The sequence below is a fragment of the Peromyscus eremicus genome, chromosome 7 (genome assembly GCF_949786415.1).
Source record: "Peromyscus eremicus chromosome 7, PerEre_H2_v1, whole genome shotgun sequence".
Lineage (NCBI taxonomy): Eukaryota > Metazoa > Chordata > Mammalia > Rodentia > Cricetidae > Peromyscus > Peromyscus eremicus.
This window is the reverse complement of record NC_081422.1, coordinates 39,035,209-39,055,817: the sequence shown is the minus strand read 5'-3', so window position 1 is coordinate 39,055,817 and position 20,609 is coordinate 39,035,209. Positions and strand designations below refer to the sequence as shown.

The 20,609-nt window shown below is 52.3% G+C and overlaps 2 protein-coding genes across 7 annotated transcripts in view; one reads left to right on the top strand and one right to left on the bottom strand.

The window, feature by feature from the left end:
* The window catches only part of Phldb1 (pleckstrin homology like domain family B member 1), a 46,065-nt gene extending 42,678 nt beyond the window's left edge, over positions 1–3,387 (top strand). For all 5 annotated transcript variants that reach the window (XM_059267727.1, XM_059267726.1, XM_059267725.1 and 2 more), the window contains 2 exons: positions 1,802–1,887; positions 3,078–3,387. In XM_059267727.1, coding sequence (XP_059123710.1) covers positions 1,802–1,887; positions 3,078–3,218 — 227 coding nt within the window. In that variant the 3' untranslated portion in view covers positions 3,219–3,387. The remainder of the gene's footprint in view (positions 1–1,801; positions 1,888–3,077) is intronic.
* Positions 3,388–4,297: 910 nt separating this feature from the next.
* Positions 4,298–18,465, bottom strand: Treh (trehalase). 2 transcript variants are annotated; one of them, XM_059267729.1, is made up of 15 exons: positions 18,380–18,465; positions 9,671–9,771; positions 9,398–9,542; positions 9,229–9,316; positions 8,133–8,233; positions 7,894–7,986; positions 7,696–7,812; positions 7,464–7,586; positions 7,177–7,226; positions 6,848–7,042; positions 6,037–6,254; positions 5,701–5,812; positions 5,378–5,490; positions 5,079–5,132; positions 4,298–4,855 (listed from the first exon to the last, which is right to left on the bottom strand). In XM_059267729.1, exons 1-15 carry the CDS (start codon positions 18,460–18,462, stop codon positions 4,715–4,717), a joined length of 1,734 nt encoding a protein of 577 aa, XP_059123712.1. In that variant the 5' UTR covers positions 18,463–18,465; the 3' UTR covers positions 4,298–4,714. The 2 variants fall into 2 exon arrangements, with proteins under 2 accessions (XP_059123712.1, XP_059123713.1); XM_059267730.1 differs by lacking the exon at positions 7,894–7,986.
* Between the last annotated feature and the right edge of the window lie 2,144 nt (positions 18,466–20,609).

The window sequence follows — 20,609 nt, the reverse complement described above, 5'->3', positions numbered from 1 at the left end:
CCCACGTCATCGTCGGGGCAGGTGAGTAGCCGGGCTGGAGGCTGGGCAGGACCTTTAGGAGGCTAGTGCAGGGGATTGGGCCTGGAATAACCTGGAGTGTGGCAAGGGACCCATGGAAGGAGCTTATTAATATCTGTCACTTCGGAGTTCAGTGATCGGCACCGTCATCTCCCGCAGGACCGGACCCGAGCTAGTGTTGGCTGTACCATTTGATCAGTGTTTTTTGGTTTTTTTTTTTTTTTTTTTTTTTTTTTTTAAAGTAAGACACTGTCTCGTGTAGCCCAGGTTGGCCTCAAGCTCACTATGTAGTCAGAACTGGTCTTGAACTGTTTATCCTCTTGCCTGTGTTTGTCAAATGCTGGGATTTTAGGTGTGCACATATTCCGACTAACAACATTCTTATCCCCTTCTCATATACAAATGGTAGCAGCCAATACATTGTCCTTTTGCCTTAAGGTCTCAGCAGTTTTTCTGTTTTAAATATATCTACAACTGTATACTTAACACTTGGTGGGTTTTATAGATTTATTCCCTCACCTATATCTGTATCAAATGTTTCTTGGGGCTGGAGAGATGGCCTAGTGGGTAGAGCACTTACCACTCAAGCGTGAGGACCTGAGTGCAAATCCCAGTATTCTGTGTACCCCATGTATACCTGCTACCCCAGCACTGACAGGTGGAGACAGGAGGATGGCTGGGGTTGCCTGGCTGCCAACCCAGCTCCAGGTTCAGTGAGAGACCCTGTCTCAAGGGAATATGGTAGAGAGTGACATCCTTCTCTGGCCTCTTGAGTGTGTGTGCACGGGCATGCACATCCTCACACATGTGCCTGTACAGCACACACACAAATTCTGTATCATCTTCTATAACAGCAGCTATGTACCATTCCACCACGTGGTCCACTCTAATTTGCTAACCCATCTCCACTAGGGGCATAGTTAGTGTGCGTATAACAAGCTGCCAGGCAGTGGTGGCACACGCCTTCAATCCCAGCGCTACAAAGGCAGGAGGATCTCTGTGAGCTCGAGGCCAGCCTGGTCTACAGAGTGACTTCCAGGACAGCCAGGGCTACCCAGAGAAACCCTGTCTCGAAAAACAAAACAAAAAGCTGTAGTGACTGTTGTAAAGCTGTTATTTTTAGATACGTCCAATAAATTATTTTTTGTTGTTACTTGTTTGTTGATACAGGGTCTCACTATGTAGTTCTGCTTGGACTGGAACTTTGGCCTAGAAAGATCAAAGTCTTTTTTCTAGTTTATTATTTATATTTGTTTAATGTAATTATTATTTTAGAGGGTTTTTTGTTTTGTTTTGTTTTGTTTTTGTTTTTTGGGAACAGGGTTTCTCTGTGTAGCCCTGGCTGTCCTGGAACTCACTCTGTAGACCAGGCTGGCCTCGAACTCAGAGATCCACCTGCCTCTGCCTCCCTAGTGCTGGGATTAAAGTCCTGTACCACCACTGACTAGCATTTTAGAGATTATTATTTTTAGGCTGGCCTGGAACTCGAAATCCTTGCCTCAGCAAGTTGTTAGGATTCCAAGCACCCTACTTTTGATGACGTGATTGAATTATCCGGAAGAGCTTTACCAGTTTTGCTCCTGCGGGCTGTAGCTTTGTCTTCGGTAGATTGCACCTCAGCAGAGCTCCAGTTTACCTTACATCTGTGCCAAGGTTCCCTCTTGGACTCGGTGTTGGAGTTGTAGAAGCCAAGACTGCAAGCCATTCCCCAGATGAGGAAGAGAGCTCAGACTCGGGGCGCTCGGTGCTCTGTTCCGCTCAGTCCACCCTCATTCCTTTGCAGACAAGCACGAAACGAAGCTGAAGGGGGTCATCTACTTCCAGGCCATCGAGGAAGTGTACTATGACCACCTGCGCAGCGCAGCCAAGGTGAGGCAGCGAGGACCAGGGTGTGGCTGCGGGGATAGCCACCAGGAAGGGGTGTCGGGGCGTGTTCTGGGTGCAAAGGCCTTGGGCCTGTCCTCTGCCCAGGCTCCGCTTCCTCCTCACTCTTTTTACCAGTTTTCTCTTCCTTTCTTCCTCTCCCCCTCCCAGAAAAGGCTTTTCCACTTCACTATGGTGACTGAGGTACCCCTACCCCACACGCCTTTAACTAGAACTGCTCACGTTAACAGCTCCTCTGTCCTATGGCCCCTGACCCCTGACTCCTCTTCCATTCCTCTAACGAGCTCCAGGCCAGAGAGAGGAGGGAGCAAGGAGCTCCTGTGGATTGGAACCCACTTGTTGCCTTCCTCTCTGGCCCTGACAGCTGGTGTAGCCCGGAGGGAGGCGGAGGGAGGCGGACAGTACAGACTGGAGGGGAGCTGGAGGGGTCGGTGGGGAAGTGCAGGCACTAGATCGGAGACGCGGAATTGATAAAAGGAGTTGTTGGAGGCTGAGCCAGCTAGTCTTATGCAGGTTGCCCTGTCTCTTGCCAGCCCTCAGACCCCGCCTAACCCTGACCTCTGCTCCTCTAGGGTCTGGGCCAACCTCCTACTTAGAGCCTTTTCCTGCCTCTTTTTGCCTTAGAAGAAAATCTGGTTCTCACTGGGACAACCCTTGTGACAGATTCTCTTGTATTAATTTTGGAACTGAGGCATGCCCCTTTTGGGGTTGCAAAAGTTTAGAGAGCCTGATACTGCCACGTGTTAGAACAAAAACCTGTGGACCCCTGGGGACTAGGCTTTGGCCTGTTTAAGACTCGGCCTTAGGCCAGGTGGTGGTGGCACACACCTTTAATCCCAGCACTTAGGAGGCAGAGACCGGTGGATTTCTATGAGTTGGAGGCCAGCCTGGTCTGCAGAGTTCCAGGACAGCCAGGGCTACACAAAGTAACCCTCTCTTGAACCCCTGTGTTCTCCACGCCGGCTCCTCCACCTCCCCCCCCCCGTGTCCGTCCCCCCCCCCCCCGTCCGTCGCCCCCCCCCCCATCCCGTCCCGTCCCGTCCCCGGCCAAAAAAGGCTCAGCCATAAATTCAGGATTTCCTGGGACTTTGAGGAAGAAGGCAATCAAGAGGCAGGTGAACAAAATGTTCTGGGCATGGAGTTCCACCTTAGCACTTCCTGTCTTGCCTTGGCAGAGTCCGAATCCTGCCCTCACCTTCTGCGTGAAGACTCATGACCGGCTGTACTACATGGTGGCCCCATCTGCAGAGGCCATGCGCATCTGGATGGATGTCATCGTCACAGGAGCTGAGGGCTACACTCAGTTCATGAACTAACTACCACGCACCGCCTGGGTCCCCAGGTCAGCCGCAGGACCCATGCCCTACCACTTGCTGCTCGGCTTATCCCTGGAGACGGCGGCACACTGGGCACTGGGCCACAGAGGCTCAGGATGTAGTAGAGTCCCCCCAGGGCTTTTGTGCAAGAAGACAAATTGTTCTGTGAGGAGTTTGGTGCTTGAGGGTGGGGCTTGGGTCCCTAAAGGGCCAGCAGAGAGGAGAGGAAGAGGGAGAGGCTTTGTTGTGTGTTGGGAGCCCAGAAGTTCAGGGTTCCCTCCTGGGTCTGGCAGGCCCAAAGAGGAGTCGCAGAGCTGGCCGCTCACCTCTGTCCTGGCACTCGCTGACCCCAGCTTGTTTTGTCTTTGTAAAGGACAAATTATGGTACCAGAATCTGCCAAAGATCCCCTTCTCATCTCACCCCTGTGCAGGGGCCTGGGGGGTACTGAGCAGAGCCACGTGGTGTGGAGTTGGAGAACAACTCAGGCCTGCACTCCCCAGCCCCGTTCTGCCTCCTCATTCTCCCACCTCTCCATCCTTTCACCACTTTGCTCAAGGACCAGAGACCTCAGGTGTCATCCTGGAGGTCCAGCCCCATCCTCCTGTTGCAGACCCATCACCATGGCCCCCATGGTGACTGCTTCATCACCATGGTTACACACTAATTGTCACGGGCCACTCTGTGGCTCAGCCCACTGCTTCGGCTGTGGGCCACGTGAAGGTACGTGCCATCATCTCTCCACCCCAGGCCTGGGGGCGTGTCACGTGGCAGGAGGACACACCGCCCCCTGCTGCGTTGGTCTTAAGCCCCCCAGTCCAGCCCTCTCCTTCCACCGTGCCTTGCTTAGAGCCAGAAGGGATGGTGTTGGGGGATCCCAGACCAGAGGAACGGCAGTACTGAGGGAGAGGAGGCTAAGATTCTGTCCTCCCGTTCTGACGGGATTAGCTCCCAGCGAGGAAGGAGGGCGTCCAGAAGGAAGCCTGAGCTGTGGGTGGGGAGGGCGGAAGCAGAGGCCCTGAGCTGTGGTCCCCTCCCCTCAGTTTCCCAAGGATGATGGGAAAAGAGTGGGGATCAAGTCTTCAGCTGGCTGGCTTCAGCCTTTGCGCCTTAACACTAAGCCACCTTCCCTGCCCTTCCCAGCACTGGACCCTTGGTTGCTGGGCCTGGCTGGGTGTTTTGCAGTATTTGTAAGCATTTCAGCAGAACAATAATAAAAAGCATTTTGACTATGTACGTGTGTGTGGAAGTCCAGGTTGTATGTGGTACCCAGTGGGGTGTTTCAGGCATTTGGATTCCATTTTCCCAAGAGTAGGGCTTTCCACCCTAGTGCAGGCTACCGGAGGGAATCCCGTCCCCCGTCTTGACCTCCTGATCCCTTCTTGTCCCGGTGCACTGTGAACAGGACAGCTGGGAGGTGGGGGTGTGAGGCCGGAGAAGGCAGGGGTGGAGCCAGTGGAGGAAGTTCCCACAGTGAGGCCATTCTTGTTCCTTGTGGTCACCATAGCAGAAGGCTGACAAGAAGGGTAGCTACCAGGGAGTGGAGTCCCAGGGAAGCCAACTGGGTCCCTGAAGTCAGCTGGTCACCATAGCGGTCCAGAAGCACCAGAGCCACACCGTTGGTCCAACCAAATCCTTCCTGGAGAGAGGCCAGATCACTGAGGCCCCCAAGACCTGTTTTGGGGATCCCCCCCTTCCCAATGATTGTGGCCTCAGGGGCACAGGTGATTACCATTCAGAATCTCCCCTCATGGGCTCACTTACTGAGCGTCTCAGACCTAAGGGGACATACATGTTCTGGGGAACAGCAGATCCCAGGAGTTGCCTGTAACGGGGTTGACCAGCTTACGCTAGCTGCTCACCTGAACCCCATACTCCCCTCCTCCACCTGGATGTCCACCGTTGCTCATGTCATACTAGGGACAAAAGCCCGAGTGAGAGGTGGGTACTGCCCCCAAGCCAACCACCCTAGCTATAGGGACAACCCCCCCTGAAGGAACACAAGTCTGCACCAGGCTGCTGCTCAGGCCCCTGCAGTGCCCAAGAATGGCCACTGGGGGCCGCACTGTATCGGCTGTCTTAGGCCTGGCAATGCCTGATGCATTCGTTGTGTCATGGAAGGAGACCCATGAGACAGGCTTACCCCCGGCCAGCTGCTCACCTTCTCATACATCGCTGACGTTTGGGAGTAGACTTTGAAGTTGGTTCTGATCCAGTTCTGGGCGAGCTGGAAAGCCACCTCCTGAGTCCGTGGGGAAGCTGACTTGGCCAAACCTAAGACCCCACCCCAGACAAGGCCTGAATATTCAGAGAACCCATCCTGGGCAGAACAGAAGCCTGGGCCTTTCTCTTCCCAAGGCAGGAAGGGGGTCTAGGCCCTCAGATCTCCTTTCTGGACCTATGGACTCACATGTTCTTAATCCAGGGCCTGGGATTGGAGGGAAGGAGAGGCGGGCTGGGCCTACCAGCTGCCTGCTTTCCTACCTCTGATGACCAGGTCCTGCAGGGGGGCCCAGGCATTGGGGAAATCCCACTGCTGGCCTGTGTTGCGAAGAGAAGTCGGGATCCCATTCTGGTAGGTCAAGATCTGGCTGTCCTAGAAGGTTCCAGGCATTGATGTGACTGTGGGTGGTGGCCGAAGCCAGAGCCAAGGACACTGGGCCCCCAGGGAAGGCAGATCCGCCCCTCCTGACCCTTCTCTTCCTGCCTCACGGCTGCTCCCGGTGGCCTCAGGGAGACTTGCGGGCTGAGACAGGCACCGCCCCCAGGGAAGGGAGGGTCCTGCCTCCAGGATGCCAGACCCGCCCCCAGTCCCCTCACCTCCAGGTATTTCAGAGCCTTGTCAATGACGCTAGGGTCTGAGAAGCAGCCAGCCCAGAGTGGGGTGAGGTTGGAGGGGTAAAACTCCAGGTTCTTCTTCCCTTTTTCCAAGTCATAGTCGAACCAGGCTCCCTTCTGTTCGTCCCACAGGACGGCCTCCATGGCGGCCAAGCGCTGGGACCGCAGGTTTCTGTACTTTGTGGCCTGGGTGTCGTTCCCTGTGTGGCACACTGCCTTTAGTCTCACCAGGCAGGAACCTGGGCACTGCCCTTGCGTCCCTGGCTTTAGATGTCTTTATCTTGCCCTCTTCCATACGTGGTACCTGTAGCTAGAGTTTTTCTCTCCGGGCCTGAGCTAATGGCCAATCAGTGTTTTATTTATCAATCAATCATCCACAGCAGGTGTCCACACAGGCTAAGAATCCTAGGGACCAGGACGGTGATTCCCCAGTGCCCACTAGAATCCATGGCTCCTTGAACTAATGGCCCTGCCCAGCTCACAGGGACTTGCTGATCTGTCTCCCAAGTTCATCATTCTGACGACTCTTGCTCTGAAGGAGCTAAGGAAAGCTTTGGGGAATGGAGAGATCTGATGTATGCACCAGAGTGTCCCCTCACTGGCCCTAGAGGTCCTCATAGAGCAAAAGGGACGGGGGGTGTGAAGCCAAGGGCGGGCTCCTGAGACCTTGTCTTCTGTCAATGCCTCTGTCAAGGTGAAGGCTCGAACTGGCTGGGGAGCTCTCCCTCCAGTTCCATGGCCAAGGCTGGTGCAGGAGCCCACACTGGACTGTCTCCTCTCATGGGGTACTCACCTAGTCTAGAGTAGAAGTTACTCATCAGTTCCTCTGCTTGGCACAGGAAAGCGTTCAGGTCGACAGGTACCATTTTGCTGGTTCGGATGCTGCTAAGCAAATCCGGGTTTGGGCCTCCGACAAGCCAGCGTGAAGAGAAGTCCCAGCCAGACTCAGCCCCAGCCTTAAGCTCAGTCCACAGAGTCTCTCGGTCCCCTGTAAGGACAGAATAGCAACCCCAGGCCAGAACTGACTAGAGGGGCAAGCAGCCACAGATCAAAGCCAGAAATGTGCGGAGGCTCAACCCCCTCCCATCAGCCCTTCCTCCTCCTCCTCCTCTTCCTGTTTACCTTCTGGCACAGTGTTCGCCAGCTCCTCATCCTTGCTGTAGGACTCTGGCCTAGCGAAGAGGAGGACAATGGCGTGGCATCAGTAGGTACTAAGCCACTCGGCTCAACCAGAAGGCTCGGTCATCTTAACTCAGCCCCCCGCCCCCCTGACACACACAGCATAAGGGGACCTAAGGCTCTCAGGGTCGCATCCGATAAGTTTAGTCACCCCCTCCAGCTCTAGGTCCACAGAGATGGCTCCCATGAGAGTGAGCAGACAAGGGGCTGATGGCAGGCCAGTTTCTCACCTGGGTCCCCCATAAGGGACATAGTAACGGTTCAAGGCATAGTTTTGCCCTCCTGAGCTCACAGAGACAGTTCTGTTCACAGCCCAGAAGTCCAGTTCCGAGGCTAGGGTTCCGATATTCTCCCTGGGTGGGGCAAGCAACATCTCAGACCATGTACATAGCCACTGCCCTTGGCCCTGAGGAGTCTCCAGCATAGGATATGCCAGCAGGCCAGCATGGGCAGGGTACCCACTGCAGGAAGCTGACATCCTGGGTGTGAGTCACGTATAGCTCCATCATGAGAGTCAGGAGTGGGGGTTGGCTCCGTTGCAGGTAATACACACGTCCACCATTGGGGATATGTCCGTAGCTGCCAAGAGGGACTCCGCTTAGATACTCCCTGGCCCACCAGCAAGGCAAGCCCAGCTCCCTGCCTATGATTCTTTCTTACGTCTTCACCAGATCCAGAAAGTTCTGTAGCATGCCCTTCACCGTTGAGGCCATCTCGGAGAGAAGCAGACCTTCCATCACCCAGTAGGAGTCCCTGATGGAAGGAGTAGGCAGACATCACCCAGCCTTCCCCCTCTGCCCTTCACTCCCATGTTGGAGGGTGCTGGCCCTGGGTTCGCCACCACATGGTTCTGCCAGCCTCCATGAGCGTTTCCTAGCCTCTCGGGCGTGGACACTCACCAGTAGTAGAATTCGACGAAACGCCCTCCAGGCACAATGAAGGGGTGTTCTGAGTAGATCAGGGAGAACCTCTCGGGGTGGGTGAGAAGTTCTGGCTTCATCTGGAGTCAAGAAACGGGGGAGAGGGGAGCCCAGCATCAGCCTGAGGGTGGCTGCTGTGGAGGGTGGGGGCCGAGGGCCTGGCAGCCCTGGGGAGGCTGGTTCTCTCCTCCCTTCTGCCGTGCCGTGTAGCCCAGGCCAGCTTCTGGAGTCTTAGAGTCCTCACTCTGCACCTGCCAGCCTCTGGGGTCCTGGCTCAACTTGATGGTATGCTGAGGCCCGGCCACTGCACATGGCATCAGGCACGCGACCACTGGCAGTATCCTTTGTGGTGACCCAGATGAGGTGATGCTAGTAGAGGTCCCCCCACCCCCACATCCCTGCTGCCACTTGAAGCCAAAGAAGGTGGAACACTCTCTCCCAGTCCTTCTCGAATAATGAAACCCATGCTCTTTCCCCAGGGGCAGTTGAGGAGATCGGGAGTATTGAGGACCGGCACGGGGACCCTCGGGTCCTTCTTTGGCCTGTTTCTGCCAGGTCTAAGTGTGTTAGCAGGGAGCTCAACCTGCCTCGATCACTGTCAGCAAGCAGCAGAATGGGGATCAGGTATGGACCTACTGGACTGGCTGGTCCTGGGCAGTCTTAGGGCAGACCAACCGGGCAGGAAAGAGAGGCCCTCAGCACTGGGCTGAACACAGGTTGGCCACATGCAGCCCAAATGACTGTTCTTGGGACTGGGGCTGTTCCTAAAGCTCAAGAAGGCAGGGAGGCAGAGGGCATGAACCTCTGCCATGCTCCTCCAGGCTGCAGGGGGCAGCATTGGGCAGCCCACGGGTAGCAGGACTAGCTTGGTTGGCATGGATGATTCCCTGGAGGGTGTGAGGGGTTAGAAGCAGATGTTCCCTTTAAGCTTTCTATAAGGATTCTATTTAGGGGTCAGCGATGTGGGCTGTGTTCTTAGGAAATATCTGTGCTCTCAGGTATTGTGGGTCAACAGGCTCTGTCCCATCCCCGGAGCAGTTAGCCAGGCCATGAAGCAGGCCCAGGCCACTGATACCTTCTTTCCCAGCTTTTTCCAGATCTGGTGCAGTTGCTCCGCCCAGGCATGCAGCTTGGCATCTGAGATCTTTTGCAGGAACTGAGGGCTAGAAAAGATGACCCCACAGGGTTCATGGAGGCAGCCCCAAGAGAGGGACCCTGTCCCTGTCTTCTCTCCAGAGTGGTACCTGTCTTTCCAGTCTTCTGGGATCCAGGACTGCAGCTCCTGTCCCACGGGCTGGAAGTAACTCTGGACAAACTCCTGAAGCTGTTCCCTGGGGATGCTGTGGTTGTATGCCATGGCCAGCTCACTGAATCTCTGCAGGACTTCCTCTGGAGAGCAGGAGACATCGAGTGGTCAGTGGGGTACCCCGAGACACATCCTGATCAGGGAAGCTTATGCTGCTCCCACATCTGCCTACAGTAGGTAGAAGGTTCAGGAGAAGACAAGGTGATTTTACCTGGTGATGTGGTCAGCGGCATATCCACAAACTGCTTGTCATCTTGGTAGAGCTTTGCCATCTGAACTTGGTGAAGGAGCTCCCCATGGCAGTATATCTGGCTGCAGAGAGAGTTGGGTGGTAGTGGTCAGTAAATGGGGCTGGGGTGTGGGGGAAAACAACAACACCATCTTCCTCATGTGGCCCTGGCTGTCCTGGAATTCGGTATGTAGCCCAGGCTGGCCTCCAAATCAGAGACCCGCCTGCCCCTGCCTCCCCAGTACTGGGATTAAAGCCATGTGTCTCCAGGCCTGGCTGTGGAAATGCCTTAATAAATCTTCTCCAAGCTTGGTATGGTGGCACACACCTTTAATCCCAGAACTTGGGAGGCAGAGGCAGGCAGATCTCTGAGTTTGAGGCCAGCCTGGTCCACAGAGAGAGATCTAGGACAGATGGGGCTGCACAGTGGAACCCTGTGAAAAGAAGAAGGAGAAGGAGTAGGCAGTCCCCCTCAAAACCCTTTCTATGAGGCAATCATTTGTTCCAGAGCACATGGCTTGGGGATTCAGGGAGGTGCCTATTGCATCTATGAGCAGGCAGCTTCCTTTCCCCGGGGCCATCTTTTTTTTTTTTTTTTTTTTTTTTTTAATTTATTTATTATGTATACAATGTTCTGCCTGCATGTACACCTGCATGCCAGAAGAGGGCATCAGATCTCATTATAGATGGTTGTGAGCCACCATGTGGTTGCTGGGAATTGAACTCAGGACCTCTGCAAGAGCAGCCAGTGCTCTTAACCTCTGAGCCATCTCCCCAGCCCCCTCCCCGGGGCCATCTTTAGACAGCCCTGGAGAAGCTTGTCCTGTGAACAACTCTCTATGACCCACAGAAAGTTACTGGGCTTAGGAGTGTACACAGGGTCCTTCTGGAAGGCCATGTCCTCTGCTGATAGGTGGTTTGGGGAGGTAAGAACAGTTACTGGCATGGTCTGTGCTGCTTTCCTCACGGTAATGGCAAAATTGAGTGGTAAAAGTCCCTATGCCTAAAAGGAAGACATCAGCCATCAGTCTCTGGTCTCACACATGTAGATGCAGAGGGGTATGTACACACACACACACTCCCCTACACACACACACACACACCTCCTTCCTCCCCACACCTCCCTCCCTCCCTCCCTACACACACACACACACACACACACCTCCTTCCTCCCCACACCTCCCTCCCTCCCTACATACACACACACACACACACACACACACACACACACACACACACACCTCCCTACACACACACAATTTTTCTTTTAAAAAGTCTTTATGGGTAGGTTTTAATGATTCATAGGGCACAGCAAATGGCTGGCAGATGGGCAGTGACAAACTGAACTATTAAATCACTTTCCAGAAATCGCTGTAGATATTAAAGGGGGTCATGAAAGCAGATGTGCAGACTTGGATGTGAATGAAACTGCTCGGAACTCTATAAAGTTCTGTCTGGGGACAGAAAAGCTCTGTGCCAGTGTAGAACAAACACTAGGGTGTGCTTCTTGTAACTATTTGTGGTGGCTTACTCCTGCAAACCCAGCACTGAGGCAGGAGGACTGACGGGAGTCTGAGGCCAGTCTGGGTTACAGAGCGAGACTCGAAAGAGAGAGAGGGAGAGAGAGAGAGAGAGAGAGAGAGAGGGGGGGGGGGGGGAGAGAGATGAGGGGGAGGGGGCTGGAGAGACGGACCAGCAGTTAAGAGCACATTCTGGTGATGCTGAGGACTTGAATTCAGTTCCCAGTATCCTCTGCAAGTAGTTCACAACCTCTTGTAACCCAGGGGATCTGACGCCCTCTGCTGGCTTCTAAGGACACTGCACTCACATGCACATGCCCACACACATACACATGCAATTTTTTAATTAAAAAAAGAAGAAAGAGTGTGGGGAAGGATACAGTCCCCAGAGGCTATGGACATGTTGGGAGTTGAACCGAAGTTCCCTGGAAGTGCTCTTAACTGATGAGCCACCTCTCTAGTTTCTAGTCATTTTCTGTGTTTATTCTTGAGACAGGGTCTCACCGTGCAAACTAGGCTGGCCTTGAACTCACACAGATCCACCTGCCTCTGCTTTTTTTTTTTTAAATGAGATAGATTGTTACAGCGCAGCTCATGTTGGTCTCAAATTCTAGATTCTCTTGCCTCGGCCTCCTGGGTGCTGAGATTTCCAAACGTGTGCCACTAAGCTCAGCCTGGACTTACTTTTAATGAAGAGAAGCATTCAGAGGAAAAGATTAATTAATTAGAGCAGGAGATCTCTCCCTGGAGGGGAACAAAGGTTGGAAAAGTGAAGAGGAGGATCAGGCCAAGTCCATGAATAATGCTAGATAATGCCTGGATCCAACCCTGGGGATGGGCAGCAGCGTACTGCTCCAGCACGGCCTCCTGGTTATTTAATGAATATTGAGGCCAAGTAGTCACGGGCAGCACCCTCCGCCTCAGCTGCCAGCTACAAGGGACAATCTCATGGCCTTCTACCATGTTCTCTGGAGACTTACAATATGCACGCACTCTGACCTCCCTTACTCCAAGGGCAGAAGACACACCCCTTGGGACACTGGGAAGGATAGCTACTGTTCCGAGGACCACTTGTGCCCTCCCTTGGGAAGGCCTGGGCTCTGTAATATAATAACACACCATGGGAACCAGATCTGGTCCAAGCTTGTGTCCTGAGATAGGGTGACTGACTTTGTTCCCAACCAACCTAGAATTCAGAAAATAATGAACACACACAGCCCCCACCCCAGCGGTGATGCCTGTACACCATATTTGGCAAATAGATGAGGCACAGAAAAGTTCTCTGTGATTTTCACAGACTTGTCATCTATAATGAAACTGAACGGCACTGTGACATGGTGGGGTGCTGACATGCTGGTAAGTCTAGCTGCCTAATGTAAGTGACTCATATGGGGACACTGGTACTGATGATCAAATACACTGGGAGATGGAGCAAGAGCATCCCCTGGACAGAGAGCCAAAGGAACAGGCGGGCCTGAGAAGACCTGCAGTATTTTCTGAACTAAGTACTTCCACCAAGTTGGTTCTCAGGCACGACAATAGATCAAGGAGGGCTATCAAATTAGTGTAAAACACACCCACAGAGGTTATTAGGCCAGATTGGTTGCTTCTTGAAATCCATTAGTCTTCATCAATTCTTTCAAATACTGTCATAGTCTGACTGATCCCAACACTGTGTCTTCTATGTAAGTTCTATGCTAAGTGGAAATGTCCAGATACATAGGATGGTGCTGTTGTGAGTCTTGGCCAGCGGCCAGGAGAGATTGGCTCAGCACTTAAGAGCATTTGCTGCTCTTGCAGAGGACCTGGGTTCAGTTTCCAGCACCCACATGGCAAATCTCAACTATCTCTGACTGCAGTTTCAGGGTATCTGATGCCCTCTTCTGGCCTCCACAGGTACTGCACACATGGGATGCGCTTACAGGCAGGCGTAACACTCCTAAACATAAAATAATAAATAAATAAAAGTATGGGCCAGGCGTGGTGGTACATGTCTTTAATCCCAGTACTTGGGAGGCAAAGGCAGGTGGATCTCTATGAGTTTGAGGCCAACCTGGTTTACACAGTGAGTTCCAGGACAGCCAAGGCTACATAGAGAGATCCTGTCTCAAAAAACCAAAATTAATTAATACAAATTAAATGAATTAATTAGTTATTTAATCAAAAAAGACTCTTGGCCAAGGTCAGAATAGCTGTGAAGTAGTCAATTCAGTTCTGATACTAATCAGGCTTCACATGTTTAGGGCACAGTCTAATCAAACGTCACTTCAGACGCCAGTTATAAATGTGAGGGTCTTCAGGCTGCTTATAGTTTGAAGCAACTGGCTATAAATTGCAGGCCCTTGGGAACTTTTGCAGGAAGACGGATAGTCCCAGCTTCGGGTCCTCACTTGGGAACCACCCTGGCTTCTGGCACGTGTAGCCGCAGTCCTGCTCCTGGGACCACAGCATCAGGGAAGAGAGAGCAAGCTCAGAGGACAGGAAAACAGCTGGACCGTTCCCTTCCCCCACAAGAAGAACTGGCTAGTCAGGTCCTCCCTACTTGCTCTCTAAGTCATCCAGAAAAGCAGAGGCCTGTACTAACAGACAGTCCTTCAGAGCTCCCTGAATGCTGAGTGTGAGCACACACGTGTGAAGGTGTGCAAGCCGGTCTTTCACATCAAGTAGGGAGGACCTGACTAGCCAGTTCTTCTTGTGGGGGAAGGGAATGGTCCAGCTGTTTTCCTGTCCTCTGAGCTTGCTCTCTCTTCCCTGATGCTGTGGTCCCAGGAGCAGGACTGCGGCTACACATGCCAGAAGCCAGGGTGGTTCCCAAGTGAGGACACGAAGCTGGGACTATCCGTCTTCCTGCAAAAGTTCGCAAGGGCCTGCAATTTATAACCAGTTGCTTCAAACTATAAGCAGCCTGAAGACCCTCACATTTATAACTGGTGTCTGAAGTGACGTTTGATTATTATCTTTCACTGTTCCCTGCTGTACATGACAAATGTCTTAACTGCCTGTTCCAATTCTCCTACTCCTTCTCTATTCAGGGTCTTATGCATCCTGGAGTGGCCTTGAGCTAGATATGGAGCCAAGGGTGATCTTGAACTTCTGATCCTCCTGCTTCCACCTCCTGAGTAATGGGATTATAGGAATGGACCACCCTGCCCCATTTATCAACTTCCTGTATGACAGACAGGTAGTCTACCAACTGAGCTATATCCTCAAACTTTTAAGGTTAATGTAATTGTTTTTTCCATTATCTTTCTGCCTGACCATTATGAGCCAGGCCATTAGTCCCTGCTCAGGAGTTGGTGAAACCCAAACTCAATGGCAAAGTCTCAATTCAGCCCATGGAGTTGATTTCTTATTTTCTTCAATCAAAACATCATACTCCATGTTCACCTTGCAACAGACATTCATAAAACAAACTGTGGGTCCATTGAGGGCATCCATAGGGCACAGCCCTGTTTCTGAGAGCATTATTCCAACATTTCCCAGGATGCCATAGTCTTTCAGGTGCCAACAATATCTCATGCCCTTTAGTTTTAGGGGAAATTTCAACTAATATCTGATAGTAAGCTACTAATTACCTTACCAGCTAGAAAGTCTCTAGTCCAAAGTATCAGAGATTGTGCTGGGAAGGTGATCAAAAGCTGCTGTGCCAAGGCCTGATCTTTGCTCCACAGAAGGTGATCAATCCCTTTGGGAGTGGTGGTGTATGCCTACAATCAAGTGGGTGAGGCAGGAGGATTGAGAGTTGGAAGCCAGCCTGGGCTACACAGTGAGACTCACTGAGCCATCTCACAAGTTTAATTTTTGAGACGGGGTCTCATGTAGCCCAAGGTGGCCTCCAGCTTGCTAAATAGCTGAGGATGACCTTCAGACTGACGTTGAGTTTGTAATTCTCCATCTCCCGAGTGCCGGGATTAGAGGTAGCTGCCACCAGGCTTTGCTTATGCAGTGCTGGGGTCAAGCCCCGGACTTCGCCCTGCCCCAGCGAAGCGACCCCCCACACCCTACTTCTATACTTGTATTTTTTAAAAGATTTTTTGTTGTTGTTGTTGTTTTGTTTTGTTTTTCGAGACAGGGTTTCTCTGTGTAGCTTTGCGCCTTTCCTGGAACTCACTTGGTAGCCCAGGCTGGCCTCGAACTCACAGAGATCCACCTGGCTCTGCCTCCCGAGTGCTGGGATTAAAGGCGTGTGCCACCACCGCCCGGCTAAAAGATTTTTTTAAGAAAGAAAGTGTGTGTGAGCAAGTGCCCAAGGAGTCACTTGGAGCTGGAGTTCTAAGCAGGTGTGAGCTGCCTGCCAGGTGTGGGTGCCGGGAACTGAACTCCAACCCTCTGAAAGCGCAGTGTGTATTCTTAAACACTGGCCATCTCTCCAGCCCCTGCTTTTTCTTATTGGTGTCCTTTGCCTCATTTATCAGAGTCCGTTCCCTAGGAATTGAATCTCTCATCTCAAAACCCCCCACCGCTAACTTACCACAGCACAACTACTCTGTTTGTTTGTTTTTTCCTGTTTGTTTTTGAGACAAGATCTCTCTATGTAGCCTTGGCTATTCTGGAACACACTATGTAGACCAGGCTGGCATGAGTATTCTTCAGTACCAAAGCAACCCTCTGGTCACCCAAGAATGAAAACTTTCTCATCACCTGGCATATATTATATATATTATGAGTGCTCTGCATATAAACCTGCACACCAGAAGAAGGCATCAGATCCTATTATAGATGGTTGGGAGCCACCATGTGGTTGCTGGGAATTGAACTCAGGACCTCTGGAAGAGCAGCCAGTGCGTTTAGCCTCTGTACCATCTCTCCAGCCTATCACCTGACCTTTTGTCCTTCCTTTTTCCAAACAGTCCCCTCAGGGGTTGGCGTCATTCTCCTAAATCACACACTAACACCAATTGCAATTTAATTCTGGCACAAGCCACCTGGAGACATGCAGATTCCACACACAAGGTTAAAGGATCAGCCCTTCCTTTATGAAGAGGACAGTCATAAGCTTAAGGTTCTCATACTACTTGTACTGTATATAAATGTGGGGGTTCCCATGGTCTCCTCAGAATCCATTATTTGCTAGAACCCAGAACCCAGGAAATCATCATGTCTGTGATTGTGTTTTTCTTTTGCTTTTATTTTTGAGACAGGGTCTCTCTGTGTAACCCTGGCTGTCCTGGAACTCGCTTTGTAGACCAGGCTGGCCTCAAACTCCTGAGTGCTGGGGTTAAAGGCATGCACCACCACCGCCCAGCTAGTTATATTTTTCTTATTGGGAGCAATCAGGATGAGCCAAATGAAGACCCACACGAGAGCGCAGGGAGACTCCCAACTACTGTGATGTCCCTTACTGTGAAATCATGACGCTTCACCCTCCCAACTCCTGCGGTGTCTCCAGCCAGAAAGTCTCACCAGTGTCTGGAATTTAGAGTTTTGGTCAGGGTCTCATTATAAAGAGCACAATTAACTGAGTCACCAGTCATGTGATTGAATGCAATGTTCAGAAACCTTCCTTTTCCTGAAGCTCCAATGATGGCTTGTGACCCAAAGGTCCAAGTTTCTAAACATAGTCTTGTGTTTCTGGAGTGGTTGCTGTCATCTTGAGTTGTCCTGGAAGCATGAGCTCCCTGGGGACACACATGCCACAAAGTCGCCTTATTTTCATAAGCCATGAAGGCCCATGATGAGCAACAAAGGCAGTCCTATCATGTGAGAAGTTTCAAAGGCTTAGAGATAACCTGCCAGGAACCAAGGAGGAAGACCATTCAGATCCTTCCTCATAGCAGAAAAGCTCTAACTGCACAAGAGACTCGTTCCCGCCTGCACATCGCCAAGCCCCCAAGCCACCTGAGAGAACAGCGCAAAGACACCAGAATGTGCCGCCTGGTGAGCGTTTACATGGGGCTTGGAGCACACTGGGTATCTTAGACTAATGCTGGGATAATGGTGGGGGCAACAGGCCACACAATATCAGTTTAACCTTTGGAGACCTGGAGAGGTCACTGTGAAGACAACCCCCCCCCCAAAAAAACCCCAACAACACCGAGACTCAGGGGAGCCTCCTGGTTGGCAGTACTTCATGTGCACGTGCCCTGGGAGAGGACAGCTGGAAGGTTGAGTTCCTTCTCTCCTGGACTCTGCCCTCTACATCTGTCCCTTCAATGGCTGTCATCCATAAGCACACACGTGACTGTCCGAGTAGAGTCCTGATGTGCCAGGGACAAGCAGTGGGCACTTCTGGTGCACACTCTGTAAATAGCCTAACAGGACTCAAGAGACTGGATCGCATAGCCACTCTGAAATCCTGCCTACTGCTGATCAAAGAAGTCCTACTAATTATTCCAGATCCTTCCTTTCCTTCTGTGCTACACAATTGGTCATCAACAAGTCTCCACAACTCCGTCTTCAAAAGGCACCCCTTATAGACTCCGCCCCGCCCCGTCCTGCCACCAGAGCATGAACACTGGTCTCCTTTCCCCTCATGGCCTGTTCCTGCTTCTGTCCCAGATTCCTGGGACTTGGTGACCATTGATAGACACCTGGGAGCCTTTGCGCTGCATACTGTGCCTGGCTGTCCCCAAAGGTGGCTCCTTCCAGGATTCTGTTTGTCCATCGCCTCCTCTGAGATGCCTCCATTGTATCACCTCTGTTTAGTCCTTACTTAGCTCCCCAGCTTCCCTTGGCTCTTCTCCCTCCTAGGCTCTGGTTTTATCCTTCTTTCAAGAGCTGGTGATGCGGGAGTCCGTGTGGAAGAGGGAATAGCAGTGCCATGTCCAGGGGGCAGCATGGTGCTCTCATCTGCGCATTTGCCGGCAGAAGCTGGGGCTCAGGGGACAGGTCTGACTTGCCCCGGGGCACAGAGGGAGCAGCAGGGCAGGCTGAACCTCATGGGTTCTTGACAGGTCCTAGACTCCCCTCACACCAGGCTAGGAAAGGTTTGCTAAAACCATGGAGGGAACAGCCCTGCTCAGTCCAAGCTTGGGTGGTGAGCTCTGGCCAGCAGCACAGAAGGCAGGCTGTGGTCAACAGCTCTGGGCTCACCCCGACACAGTGAGTTTGGTGTCTGGCACAGGACCTACCCCTTCCTTGTCCTCTGAGAGGCCGGCCCTCAGAGGGTAGCTCTCATCCCAGCCTTCCACCCCTGCCTTTCTTCCTACACTCAGCTTCCCCAAACTCCTACCTCTCACAGGGTGGCGGTAGGGCCTCCTGGGACCTGAGTCCCAGCCCCAGCAGAAGCAGCAGGTACAGCAGCTCCCTGGTCATCCTGGGCACAGTGGCTGTGGCTGGAAGTGAATGAGCAAGCCCTGGCACCTCTGGCTTGCGGGGCACGGCCTGCTTCACTTGCCTACCCGGGTCAGGCAAAGTCCAGGCCATGAGGTGTGGCCACCCAAGGTGGGATGTGTGCTTCATTGCATTGTGTTGTTAGCACTTTCCAGCCACAGTGGCCACTAACTACCCCATCAGCCACCATTAGTGTTTGTTTCTTCCATTTCTCAATCCCAGCTGACGTCACAAGCTCAGGGACTTTCCTCAGAGTCATATGTGTGGGCACCCAAGGGCCAGGGCCACAGTTGCGGTCACCCGTGTATGAGTTAGACACCAAGTCTGTGGGTGGCTTCCAAGTCACTAACGTCAGAAGGGAGCATTTCTCTTAACATTTTAGACAGAGTGGCTCAAGGCTTCTCCAGTGTGATGCCAAACTCAGACCCTGATAGTTATCTACGGGAGACACTGTGGGGACACAGGACGGCCCTTCTGGGATGGGTCAGGGAGACCCACCGTAGGATGCTATCTGCAGGGAGTCTTGAGGAATACAGTCAGGACACCATTCTACCATATGGGGCATCCAGGGACTTGGCATCAGTGCAGGGGAGGTTGTGTGGCAGGCTGAAGGGACATGTTGGCACCAGTTTATAGTGGCAATTAAGGAGGCAATTCCACGCAGTTTATCTGATAGTCAAAAGGGGTTTATTTTGAGTCAACTTACAGCAAGCCCAGGGGGTCGGTTACGGGATCAGGAGAGGTGAAGGGCAGTCCAACACGGCTCTCTGGAGAACTCTGACCTGGTCTGCGGTCCAGCATCCAGGATCCAGGATCGTGAGGTAGCCAACAGAATGAGCACGGATGTATTGCAGGTCTTAAGGGGTCCCCGCCTCTGCACAGTTACCTGCTGCCTACTGGGGCGGTGCTTCAGGGGTGAAGCCCAGACAACCACCCTACACCAGTTAGTGAAAAGGTCAAGACACAGAGGCATTCAGTTCCCCAAAGAGAGCCAGTGGAAGTTGTGAGCGGAGCAGCAGGGTTAGGCTTTCAGAAGCTCGTGCCTCCACATGGTGCGGGTGAGGAGGGGAGGCGTGTTGGACAGAGACACAGAGCCCTTGGGAGGCTGCTCCAAGGACACAATATAGGCCATCCAGGTCTTGGGTCTGAAACAGGTGTGGGAGTGGGGGGGAGGGGGAGGTGCAGGGAGGAGCTTTACTGGCAGCCCTGGCTGCTTCTGAGCTCTGTGGTTGGCATGTCCTTTCCTGTAGCTGCCAGGGCTGAGGCTGGCAGCCACCAGGCTGAGCACTGGTTGTCACCGCTAAAAGAAAAACCAGACAAATTACGCTGAGTGGTGTTTACTGGAGCAAAGGAGGGATTCAGGAACCAGATGGCACCTTGAGGCAGTGCAGGGTTAGAGAGCTTTAGCCCGCCACCTGCAAGGCAGATTGATAAACAGCAAAAGGAAGGGATGTCGGTGGGTGACGGCTTCACCAATGCACATTTGTCTTGAGTGGACTGAGAGCAGATCTCAGCCTGTGATTGGCCAAAACCTCAGCCCCTGTGTTTGGCTACCTGTAAGGAGGCTCCCTCCAGTTAGACTCCTGATTACTCACAAAGTCTGCAGGGGTGCAAAGCAGCTTTAGGACTAATGTAAATTATTCGGCCTCTCAATTTTAAGAGTGTGACTAACTCCTTGGATCCAGACATCACTTTTTGTCACCATTCTAAGGGACTTCTTTGGCCTTAGTATGGATTTACAATTCACAATGTCAAATTAACTGGTTGCTAATTCTTCCTTGGCATTCTGCTCCTCTGTTCAGATAGAATAGGATTGATATGGAAAAGATGGCTGCCAAGGAGCACTTAGCACTCTGGAGCGGAACAGGACACCAGAGAGATTATTATGCTGGACATCAGGAGGATAACACCAGGAAGCTGAAGGACAGTCATCAACAGGTGTAACTCATCAGAATCAAGCCATTCAGCGTTCAGTGAGGACAGCTGAACTGTATTCTAATCCAGTAAGTCACAGTCTTTGTTCAGGGTCTGACTCTGACTAAAAACCCTTGGTTTGCTGTGGCCTGAGATGAGGAACCATCCATCTTGTGATTACCCTGATAGCACACGTCACAGAAACCCTGAATTCC